The sequence below is a fragment of the Phacochoerus africanus genome, chromosome 12 (genome assembly GCF_016906955.1).
Source record: "Phacochoerus africanus isolate WHEZ1 chromosome 12, ROS_Pafr_v1, whole genome shotgun sequence".
NCBI classification, from domain to species: Eukaryota; Metazoa; Chordata; class Mammalia; order Artiodactyla; family Suidae; genus Phacochoerus; species Phacochoerus africanus.
In genome coordinates this window covers 18,691,316-18,704,625 of record NC_062555.1, presented here as the reverse complement: position 1 = coordinate 18,704,625, position 13,310 = coordinate 18,691,316, and the positions used below count along the sequence as shown (strand labels likewise).

General features: G+C 34.8%; 1 protein-coding gene across 1 annotated transcript in view; it reads right to left on the bottom strand.

Annotated features, from left to right (window-relative positions):
* The window catches only part of DNAH14 (dynein axonemal heavy chain 14), a 319,091-nt gene that overhangs the window by 244,453 nt on the left and 61,328 nt on the right, over nucleotides 1-13,310 (bottom strand). The window contains 2 exon segments of the mRNA XM_047754627.1: nucleotides 216-333; nucleotides 4,705-4,946. Of these exon segments, the coding sequence (XP_047610583.1) occupies nucleotides 216-333; nucleotides 4,705-4,946 (360 nt within the window).

Below are 13,310 nucleotides of genomic sequence, written 5' to 3'. Positions count from 1 at the left end.
TGCCGTATTTCAGTGCCTAGTTCAAGGCTGACTACATACTAAGTACTCAGTAAGGTATAAACAAGTGAATCAAATGGAATAAATGTAATCATAGCTTTCTACCATGTGAGCAGACTGTGTCTGTGTGTTTGACTGTTAATCATAAAGCACATTTTTATTATTATTCATTTTACATTAAAAAAAATCTATGTTTATACTTCTCAAGACCATTTTACCTGATCAGCTTCTATTTTCACTTCTGACTTCAGAACAGAAGTATGTAGGTTCGAATTATCAAATTCTTCATAATCATTTGTTATGTTTTGAGTGAAAGCAAAGATGTCTTTGTGTATCCTAGGTTAAGAAATGAAAAGAAAAATAGTGTTTTAATACTCTTATATCCCATCAATATTCAGACTACATAAATAACGAGACATTTCTCCATAGAAGACAAATAACAGAGATGGCCGATAATGGCTCAGCATCACTAATCATCAGGGAAACCAAATCGAGACCACAGTGAGATATCGCTTCACACCAGTTTTGGTGGCTATTATAAAAAACAAAAGGAAAATAATAAGTGTTGGTGAGGATCAGAACTTTGGTGCTTTGCTAGTGGGACTTAAACCTGTAATGACCATATGATCCAGTAATTCTTTTTTTTTTTATTACTCAATGAATTTATTACATTTATAGTTGTACAATATTTATCTCAATCTAGTTATATGTATTTCTGATCACAATGGGCTCCAGGTGGGACCAGGTGGGCTTCAGGGAAGCAGCCCTTCTTTGAAATAAAGCATTTAGCACCTCGTTTTTTGGTTTTTGTTTTTTGGTCTTTTTGCCATTTCTTGGGCCGCTCCTGCAGCATATGGAGGTCCCCAGGCTAGGGGTTGGATCGGAGATGCAGCTGCCAGCCTACACCACGGCCACAGCAATGCCGGATCCGAGCCGGGTCTGCAACCTACACCACAGCTCACGGCAACACCGTGATCCAGCAATTCTACCTCTAGGTATATAAACAAAAGAATTGAAAGCAGGGACTCCAACAGATATTTGCACATAAATGTTCACAGCACCATTATTCATAATATCCAAAAGGTGAAAACCTAAATATTCATCAATAGATGAATGGATATACAAAATATATATACATATAATGGAATATGACTCATGCTTAAAAAGGAAAGAAATTCTGATATATGCTACAACATGGATGAAACATTATGCTGAAAATATTAAGCTAAGAGAAATAAGCCAGATACAAAAGACAAATGTTATCTGATTCCATTTATATGAGGCACATAGAATAGATAAATTCATAGAGACAGAAAGCATAGTAGAGATTACATAGGTTTGGAGGTGCATAGGGAATGAGGAGCTATTGTTTAGTGGTTATGGAGTTTAAGTTTGGGATGATAAAAAAGTTCTGGAAATGGCTATGTTATGGTTGCAACAACATTGTGAATGCACACAAAAAATGATCAATATGATAAGTTCCAACGTTAGGAATATTTTAGTACAATGAAAAATCATATCTAGTAAAAAAAAAATCATACATCTAGTATAATGTAAAAACATTCTAAAAGTTTTAATTGTGGAGAACAAAAAAATAAGCATTTTTATGGGAAAGTATAAATATTTACAAGTATATACTAACAGATATAATTTTAATCATAATGACTACAAAGATATGGAATTTATAAACAAATTGAAAAGTATAATCTGCTAAAACATGGAGCTGGAGGGAGGTACTGAAAATACAGAGATATCTGACTGCATCAAAAAAGAAAAAGTAGGAAAATTGGGCGTTTCTGTCGTGGCACAGTGGTTAACGAATCTGACTAGGAACCATGAGGTTGCGGGTTTGATCCTTGGCCTTGCTCAGTGGGCTAAGGATCCGGTGTTGCCGTTAGCTGTGGTGTGGATGGCAGATGCAGCTCAGATCCCGCATTGCTGTGGCTATGATTAGACCCCCAGCCTGGGAACCTCCATATGCCGTGGGAAGCATCCCTAGAAAAGGCAAAAAGAAAAAAAAAAGAAAGAAAATTAAAAAAAAATTTAAAAACAGGAAAATTGAAAAAGGAAGAGAAAAAACAAGAATAAAGTAAAATGAATGATAAGAATAAAGAGAAAAGAAAAAAAAATCAAAGCATACCAGTTATTACTAAATGTGAATAGGTTCAATTTCCCTATCAAAAGACAGAAACTATCAGATTGGGTTAAAAAGCAAAATCAAGCCATGATAAGATAAGATAGATATCTAAATATAAGGTGAAAATTTAGGTTGAAATTAAAGCTATTAGAAGTGTGTGAAAGTAAGAGAACAAACAGGATTTTTTTTCAATCTTTCCAAATCCCCCACAAAAATCAGACAGAAAATAGGCAATCTCAATAGGACTCTATTTAAGAAATTATATCAACAATTAACAAGCTTCCACCCCAAAAGCCTCAGGCTCAGATGGGTTTAGTGGTGACCTCTAAGTATTTAAGGAAGAAACTATTCCAATTCATTCTGAGTCCAGTATTACCCTCTGAATCAAAACCAGAGAAAGACATCACAAGAAAAGAAATCTATAGATTAATACACTTCCTAAATATAGAAACCCTCAACAAAATACTATCAAACTGAATCCAGCTGTATATATGAAGGATTATACACCATAACCAAGTGGAATACATCAGAAGAAAGCAAGAATAGTTCGACATACAAACATGTATGCATGTAAAGTAGAACATCATATTAGTAGAATAAAGTAAAAAAAAACCAGATGATCATCTCAATAGAGGTAATTTATTGTGATGCAAAAAATATTTAACAAAATCCAATACCATTTCATGATAAAAGCATTCAACAAACCAAACATAGGAGGGAATATCCTCAACCTGATAAAAAGCATTGGTAAAAAACCCCACAGCTAACATCAAACTTAATGATGAAAGACTGAAAGTTTTCCCCATGAGAACAGGAATAAGACAGGAATGTTCACTCTTGCCACTTCTAATAACTCAGATTTTAGCCATGGCAATTAGGCTGGGAAAAAAAGAAGAAAGAAAAGAAAGAAAAGAAAAGAAAAGGAAGGAAGGAACGAAAGAAAGAGAGAGAAAAAGAAAAAGAAAGAAAAGGCATCAGATTAGGAGGGAAGAGGTAAAACTATTTCTATTTGCAGATGACATGATCTTATACATACAAAATTCTACAGAATAAAAAAAAAAACCATTAGATCTGGAGTTCCCACTATGGCACAGTGGGTTAATGATGTGGCTTGGCTCTGTGGTATTGTTGGTTCAATTCCTGGCCCTGTGCAGTGGGTTAAGGATCCAGCATTGCCTCAGCTGTGACATAGGTCACAGATGTGGCTCAGATTTGACCCTTGTCCTGGGAACTTCCATATACTGTGGGTACAGCTGAAAAAGGGGGAAAAAAAAAAAAAAACTACTGGAGCTAATAAACTAGCTCAGAAAGGTTGCAAAAGATCAGTAACAGAAATCTGCTGTGTTTCAATACACTAGCAATGAACAATCCATAGTGAAATTTTTAAAATAATTCCATTTACAATAGCATCAAAAGGATAAATTCCTTAAGATTAAGTTTAACTAAAGAAGTATCACATTCATACACTTAAAACTAAAAAATATTGTTGACAGAAATTAAAGAAGACCCATATAAATAGAAAGATAACTTCATGTTCATGGATTGGAAAACTTTACAGTTAAGATAAAGTTCTCCCCATATTTATCTACAGATTAAATGCAACCTCTACCAAAATCTCAGCTGCTTTTTCTTTTTTTGCAGAAGTTGGCAAACTTATTCTACAATTCATATGGAAATGCAAGGGACCCAGAACAGCTTAAAGTAACGTGATCTGAGCAAAATGATCCTGCTAAAATTTGGATGTAATTAAAGTATTCCACAATTTCAGTTCACATTCCATGTTCACAAATTACACTAGATAGATCCAGTTGTGGAAAATAAGAAAAATATTTTTAAAAGGATAGTAGCATTCAAATTGAAGGTGAAAATATTTTGTATTCAATAGATATTACTTGGAATTGACCTGAATTCCAAGTGAACCTAGTGGGTCCTTCCAGAACCATTCTTACATATTTTTAAAAACCAGCTCTGGAGTTCTCCTGTGGCATAGCAGATTAAGGATCCAGAGTTGTCGCTGCCGTGGCTTGGGTCTCTGCTATGGTGTGGGTTTGATCCCTGGCCTGGGAACTTCCAGATGCTACGGAACAAAACCAAAACAAAACAGAGTAACAAAAAAAGAACCAACTCTGAACACTGAAGATACAGTGTACCTGTGCAGAGGATTGCCAGATTTAGCAAACAAAAATATAGAATACCCTGTTAAATTTTAATTTCAGATAAAGAGTATTTTTAGTATAAATAATATTTGGGACATACTTATATTAAAAATTATTTATTGTCTATCTGAATTTCAAATTTCACCTAACATCCTGTATTTTACAACGGCAACCTGACCTATGCAGAATTTGTGGGGAAAAATTGGAAATTTTTCTTAACACTTTCATGGATAATACTAAATATTACCAGATGTTAAGTTCAGATGATTGCAAAGACTGAGTACTTACCATTTTCTACAAGGATTTTCAGAGTCTAATTTAAATTATTGGTGATTTCCTATATAAAAGGCAATATATTACAACAATATGATTATAATTCCTTTTATATTAAAAAAAAGTGTGATTTACTTGAGGAGATGTTCATTCTTTTTTTCCACCGAAAATGGCATTACAGCAGAATTAGTAAATAATTCTAAAAGTTGTGTGACTGCAGTGTTCATTAGTTGACGGATGAGTTCCAGAAATATATGGTCAACCAGTATCAGAAACCTGAAAATTACTTCTAATAAATGTCGATATGTAGGCAGTTTGAAATGCGTTACGTCTTCACTGAGGTTTAACTCAAAATATTCTTTAATTTCTTTCTTTTCTGCCACCTACATTTCAATAAAAAATTGAGAGACCAGTGATGACTTACTACATTAATATAGGATGATTTCTAACATACACTGTTTTATTAGTCTTAAATAACAAATTGGAACTAAACATTATCCACAACTTCCACTAAAACTTCATGTTTACACTGTATTTAAATGTCAGAGAAAAAGAAAACAACTCATGTGTTATAAAGCCTATGAAATTTAGTGTCTCATAAGCAGATATGTCATATCGAATTCAAACAGGGAGTACATACTAATGAATATTAACATGTTCCTACATAGAGGGACCCTCCTCAAATACACTGAGAGTTGCCATGGAAGATACTCCAGTCTAAATACAAGGTTTCATAAAACCCACTCCAATGCTGCCACACTTATGCTAGGCTAGGAATTAGATTTTTTAAAACCTCATATATGCTACATAATACAGAATTTAAAAATTTAAATTCATCAACTCTGATGTTAGAATTTTTTTAAATAATATATCTCAAGACAAATGATGTTTTTAAGTTACTAAAGAATGTCATGCTTTAATCAAAAAATATAGGTTGGCATCACTACTACTTAACATTTCTAAATTGTGCTTCTAAAAATAATTCTGAAGTTATTCAAAATAGTTCCTTTTAGAGACATAGTTTTATGAATTACAGATCTTTAAAATTCTAAAAATACTTCCAATTATTTTTCATTTATTGGTTGTTCATGCTTTTTATTTTTTGCTCCACTGCTACTTAAATACTTGGTTAAGTCATCATCCTTTTACACTTGTATTCTAATTTTTTAAAAATATAGTTGCATTAGTTTTTTAGGTCATCTCCCCTCATTATTTAATTTTATTCACTTTTTTTCTTTTTAAAAATTAATTAGGTCAGTCGTTTAGGAATTTGGAAGTTTTTTTCAGTACTGGTTGACACTCTCTGGAGGAATGGTTTACCAATGTGATGCAGTTCTTTATTGACACAATAGTTGCAATGGTTGCTTGAAGAAATTGGACAAAAAAAAGAAGGGGTGATTTCTATACCAACTATGGGCTCAGCCACGCTGGATCTGACAAATGGAATACTAACATTATTAATAGGTTATGTCTCTACTGAAAAGGCTATCTTTTCAATGATTTGAAAAATTTATGTACATAACGCATGGATTTTTTTACTGGTAAAATGGTAAAGCCAAGTATATTAACTCTTCAAAGTAAAGATTTTTAGCATTGGTACCAAAACAGCTTTAAAGGGCTTAATATCCGTGGGAAAAAAAAAAAAGGATACAGTAATAGGTCTAGTAATGCTGGTCTTTTTATTGAATATTGGTGAGACTGATGGAAATTCTGGCATTTAAGAGGCTAATCTATTCACTGTCATCACAGGATATACTTTTCAGTCAGGAATATCTCATTTCTGATTCTAAGTTTATATCACTGAGGTGACTCAGTTTCCATTCCATCAGTTCTACAGCTGTGCTATATTTTTCCAAAGGTAGGCAGTCCCAAACATTGCCCAGAAGAATGTGTATTCTTCTTCTGTATATTCCATACATCAGATTCACTTGAAGAGATTTTATAGTGCTGCCTGGCTCTACCAACAGAAAAGTTGACTCATTGGTCTAGGATGATCCCAGATATGAATATTTATTACCCATCCCAGTGATTTTACTATGCAGCCTATTTGAGAACCAATAGCCTAGAGTGCAGCCACAAAGTAGTCAGACATTTCAGGACAGTTTTAAAAATTCATCCAAAATGGTATTATAGGAGACCACAGCCTCTGCCCCTCAACAAAGATGAACAATTAGACAGCTATCCATAAGCAAAACAGCTCTAGAAGAGCTCTGGAGTCCACTTAAGAAACTTTGGCAACACAATGGAACAAAAAACCTAGAATAATTGCACAAAAAGAGAAAGAAGACAGCTTCACTTTGTCTGCATCATCCCATCCCCAGTTAGCTTTCTCAGTGCCAAGAGGGAACGACTCAGATAGGAAGAGTCCCCCTGGTCAAGACAAAAAGGATAGAGTGAAGAGCCAGTTTCCGCAGACTTTGAGGGCACTCCACAAGGTCTCACTTTGACTTCACCCAACCAAGCTAGCAAAGCTGAAATGTAGAGATGGCCAGAACAAGGAAGAAAAACAGGACTGTTGATAGCATGCAGCAGGAGCAACTAGAGTTCACAGTGACCTGTTCAAGTGATAAACCCACACAGTTAAAACTGCAAAACCTTAATGAAAGAAATTGGAGACACAGACACGTAGAAAAACATCCCATGCTCATGAATCCGAAGAATTAATATTGTTAAAGTGTCCGTTCTCACCGAAACCATTTATATATTCAATTTAATCCCAATCAAAACTCCAATGACATTTTTTCACAGAAATAGAAAATGCAATCCTAAAATCTGTAAAGAATCACAAAAGACCCCAAATAGCCAAAGCAATCCTGAGAAAGAAGAACAAGCTGGAGGCATCACACTTCTTTATTTAAAACTACATTAAAAAGCTATAGTAATCAAAACCATATGATACTGGCATAAAAACAGATTCATAGGAGTTCCCGTCATGGCTCAGTGGTTAATGAATCTGACCAAGAACCATGAGGTTGCAGGTTCGATTTCTGGCCTTGCTCAGTGGGTTAAGGATCCAGCGTTGCCATGAGCTGTGTTGTAGGTTGCAGATATGGCTCGGATCCTGCATTGCTGTGGCTCTGGCGTAGGCTTGGCAGCTACAGCTCCAATTACACCCCTAGTCTGGGAACCTCTATACGCTGTGGGTGCGGCCCTAGAAAAGGCAAAAAGACAAACAAACAAACAAACAAAAAACAGATGCATAGATCAATAGAGCAGAATCAAACCTCCCAAATAATCCCTGGCATATACAGTCAATTGATATCTGACAAGGGAGCAAAGAATATTCAATGAAGAAAGGACAGTCTCTTTAATAAATAGTTTCCAGAAAACTGGTGCCACATGCAGAAGAGTGAAAATAAACCTCTATCTTACACTACTGACAAAAATTACCTCAAAATGAATTAAAAACCTGAACATAAAATGTGAAACCACATGATTCCTACATGAAAGTTAGGAGAAAATCTCCTTTACATTGGATGTGATGATGATTTTTTGGATATGACACAAAAAACACAAGCAACAAAAACAAACTTTAATAACTGGGACAAATCAAACTAAAAAGCTTCTGCACAGCAGTAGAAATAATCAAAAAAGTTAAGAGGCAACCTATGCAATGGGAGAAAATATGTGCAAATCATTTATCTGATGAACATTAATATCCAAAACATATTAAAACTCATACAACAGAAAAAAATCTGATTACAAAATGGACACAGGAACTGAAGACACATTTTCTCAAAGATATACATATGTCCCAATGGGTACATGAAAAAGTGTTCAACATCACTAATCATCAGAGAAATACAGAGAAAACCACAATGAAAATATCACCTCACACCTATTAGAATGGTTATCATAAAAAAAAGAGACTAAGTTTTGATGAGGGTATATAGAAAAGAGGATCCTTGAGCACCATTAGTGAGAATGAAAACTGGTGCAGCCACTATGGAAAAAAGTATAGAGATTCTTCAAAATATTAAAAGTAGAACTACCAGTTGATCCAGTAATCTGACTTCTCAGATGGAGATAGACAGATATACACACATACACATACATACACAAAGAATATATACTATATATATACACAAAGAATACACACACACACACACAAAGGATATACAAAGATACACATACATATATATATATATATATATATGCACACATACACAAAGAGATCCTGTATCCCCACACTCTTGCAATACTATTCACAATAGCCAAGACATGGAAGCAACCTAAGTCTGTCAATGGATGAATGAATAAAGAGGATGGTGTGTGTGTGTGTGTGTGTGTGTGTGTGTGTGTGTGTGCGCGCGCCCACATTCACATGCCCATGCAGGTATTGGAACACTAATCTTCCTTGAGAAAGAAAGGAATCTTGATATTTGTAGCAACAAGAATGGGCCTTGGGGGCATTACATCAAGTGAAATAAGTCAGGCAAAGACTGACAAATATATCAATTATATATGAAATCTGAAAAAAAAAATCCTCACAGAAACAAGAGCAGAATGGTGGTTTACCAGAGGCTGAGGGTGTGGGAAATGCAGAGTTGTTGTTGGTCAAAGAGCACAATTATTTTTTGTGTGTTCCAATTATTAGAACATATGCACAATTTCCGGGGATCTAATATACAGCATGATTATAGTTAATAATATAGTATTATATGCTTGAAAGTTGCCGAGAATAGATTTTAAATGTTCTCACCACACACACAAAAAAAATGGTAATTATGTGACCTGATGATAGTAATCAAATCGAAACATGTTAAGTGTATCACAAATCAATACACTGTACACCTTAAACTGACACAATATGTCAACTTTACCTCCATAAGGCTGGGAAAAAATTGATGTATTCATTTGCAAAATTCTATGAATCTTAAATCTTCCTGCAAGTCAAACTGATAGGACAGATGCTTAATAATTCCAATTCTTCCAGAAGGGCATGCCATTGAAACGTAAAGCATGATTCATGTTGATTAAAATCTGTATATCTCTTCTGAAATTATGACTTTATTTCCAAAAAATAACTCTAAAGTTCTTTGAAATCTGTGATTCCACTAAGCCCAGGAAAACTCTCAGTGAGAATTAACAGTCTTACTCAACATGCTCAATTCATATATTATATTTGAGTCTGGACACTTAAATTGTCAATATCCATATGTAGAATTCTGGAGAGCCAGGACCACCAGTGCAGAATTTCACCTAGGAACATTTTAGAAACAGAAATTCCTAGGCTATGCATGCTAAAGCAGAAATCCTTTGTTTTCCAAGCCTTCTAGGTGATTCTTCTGCCATTTAAAGTTTGAAAACCAATGCCCTTAGCATTTATTTTTTAACCCAATAAATTTTATTATATTTAGAGTTGTACAACGATCATCACAGCCCAATTTTATAGCAAAATTCCATCCCAAACCCCAAGCCCATTCCCCACAACCTGCCTCCTCTGGAAACCGTAAGTTTTTCAAAGTCTGTGAGTCAGGATCTGTTCTGCAAAGAAGTTCATTGTGTCCTTTTTTCAGATTCCACATATAAGTGATAGCATATGACGGTGTCTCACTGTCTAACTTCACTTAGCATAATTTCTAGGTCCATCCATGCTGCTGCAAAGGCCATTATTTCTTTCCTTTTTATGGCTGAGTAACATTCCATTGTGTATACACACCACATCTTCTTTATCCACTCCTCTATCAATGGACATTTAGGTTGCTTCCATGTCTTGGCTACTGTATATAGTGCTGCAGTGAATACTGGAGTACATATATCTTTTCCAGTCATGGTTTTCTCTGGATAGATGCCTTAGGAGTGGGCTTGCTGGATCAAATGGTAATACCATTTTTAGTTTTTTGAGTAATCGCCATACTGTTTTCCACAGTGGTTGCACCAACTGACATTCCCATGAACAGTGTAAGAGGGTTCCCTTTTCTCCACACCCTCTCCAGCATTTACTGCTTGTAGACTTTTAGATGATGGCCATTCTGGCTGGTGTAAGGTGGTACCTCATAGTAGTTTTGATTTGCATTCCTCTAATAATGAGTGATGTTGAACATCTTTTCATGTGTTTTGGCCATCTGTATGTCTTCTTTGGAGAACTGTCTATTTAGATCTTCTGCCCATTTTTTGATGGGGTTGTTTGGTGTTTTATTTTATCTTATTTGTATTGAGCTGCAGGAAGTGTTTATAAGTTTTGGAGATTAATCCCTTGTCAGTCGCTTCATTTGCAAATATTTTCTCCCATCCTAGGGGCTGTCTTTTTGTTTTGCTTATGGTTTCCTTTGCTGTGCAGAAACTTTTAAGTTTAATTAGGTCCCATTTGTTTATTTTTGTTTTTATTGTCATTACTCTAGGAGGTGGATCTGAGAAGATATTGCTGTGGTTTACATCAGAGAGTGTTAGTATATAGAAATGCAGTCAATTTCTATGTATTAATTTTGAGTCCTGCAACTTTACCAAATTCATTGATGAGCTCTAACAGTTTTCTGGTAGTGTCTTTAGGATTTTCTAGGTATAGTATCATGTCATCTGCAAATAGTGATAGTTTTACTTCTTCCTTCCCATTTTAGATTCCTTTTATTTCTTTTACTTCTCTGATTGCTGTGGCTAGGACTTTAAAACTATGTTGAATAGTACTGGCAAAAGCAGATATCCTTGTCTTGTTCCTGATCTCAGTGGGAATTCTTTCAGCTTTTTGCCATTGAAAATGATGTTAGCTGTGGGTTTGTCATATATGGCCTTTATTATGTTGAGGTAGGTCCCCCTCTATGCCCACTTTCTAGGGAGTTTTTATCAGAAACGGGTGTTGGATTTTGTCAAAGGCCTATTCTGCATCTATTGAAAGGATCACATGGTTTTTAATTCTTCAGTTTGTTGATGTGGTATATCACACTGATTGGTTTGTGGGTATCGGAAAAAACTTTGCATCCCTGGGATAAATTCCACTTGATCATGGTGTACAATCCTTTTAATATTGCTGGATTCAGTTTGCTAGTATTGTGTTGAAGATTTTTGCATCGATGTTCATCAGTGATATTGGCTTGTAATTTTCTTTTTTTGTGGTATCTTTGTCTGGTTTTGGTATCAGGATAATGGTGGCCTCATAGAATGAGTTTGGGAGTGTTCCTTCCTCTGCAATTTTTTGGAATAGTTTCAGAAGTATAGGTGTTAGCTCTTCTCCAAATGTTTGATAGAATTTACCTGTGAAGCCATCTGGTCCTGGACTTTTGTTTGTTGGAAATATTTAATCACAGTTTCAATGCCAGTACTTGCGATTGGATCATTCATCTTTTCTATTTTGTCTTGGGTTAGTCTTGGAAGATTGTACTTTTCTAAGTATTTGTCCATTTCTCCTAGGTTGGCCATTTTATTGACATATCATTGCTCGTAGTAGTCTCTTATGATCCTTTGTATTTCTGTGATGTCCACTGTAATTTCTCCTTTTTCACCTCTAATTTTATTGACTTGCATTTTCTTTTTTTCTTGATGAGTCTGGCTAAGGGTCGATCAATTTTGTTGATCTTTTCAAAAGACAAGCTTTTTGTTTCTTTTATATTTTCTGTGGTTTTCTTTGTTTCTATTTCATTTATTTCTGCTCTGATCTTTATGATTTCTTTCCTTTTGCTAACTTTAGGTCTTGTCGGTTGTTCTCTCTCTAATTGCTTTAGGTGTAAAGTTAGGTTGCTTATTTGAGCTTTTTCTTGTTTCCTGAGGTGAGCCTGTATTGATATAAACTTCCCTCCTAGAACTGCTTTTGCTGCATCCCATAGGTTTTGGATGTCTTTGTTGTCATTTACTTTTAGGTATTTTTTAATTTCCTCTTTGATTTCTTCAGTGATCCATTGGTTGTTTAGTAGCATGTTGTTTAGTTTCCATGTGTTCGTGGTTGTTTTTTTCTTGTTGTTGACTTCCAGTGGTATAGCATTGTGGTCAGAAAAGATGCGTAATATGATTTAAATATTCTTAAATTTACCAAGGCTTGATTTGTGGCCCAATCGAAGAGAATATTCCACATGCACTTGAGAAGAATGTGCATTCTACTGCTTCTTGATAGAATGTTCAACAAATATGAATTAGGTCCATCTGGTCTAATGCATCATTTAGGGCCAGTGTTTCCTTGTTGATTTTCTGTCTGGATGATCTGTCCATTGTTTTAAATGCATTGTTAAAGTCCCCCACCATTATTATGTTATTGTCAGTTTGTCCTTTTAAGAATGTTAGCAGTTGCCTTATATAGTGAGGTGATTCTATGTTGGGTGCATATGTATTTACAAATGTTGGATTTTCTTCTTGGATTGATGCTTTGATCATTTTCTACTGTCCTTCTTTATCTCTTACAATGTTCTTTATTTTAAAGTCTATTTTGTCTGATATGAGTATTGCTACTCCAGATTTGATTCCTGTTTGCATGGAATATTTTCTTCCATCCTCTCACTTTCAGTTTGTATGTGTCCCTAGAACTGAAGTGGGTCTCTTAAAGACACCATATATATGGGTCTTGTTTTTGTATCCATTCAGCCAGTCTATGTCTTTTGGTTGGGGTATTCAGCCCACTTAAGGTAATTATTGATATGTATGTTCTTATTGCCATTTTATTAATGGGTCTGGATTTGTTTTTGTTGGTCTTTTTTCTTCCCTTCTTCTTTTGTGGTTTGATGACTACTTTTAGTGTGTGTTTGGATTGCTTTTTTTTATTTGTGTGTGAATCTATTATAAATTTTTGGTTTTCAGTTACCCTGATGTTTTGATATAGGGAT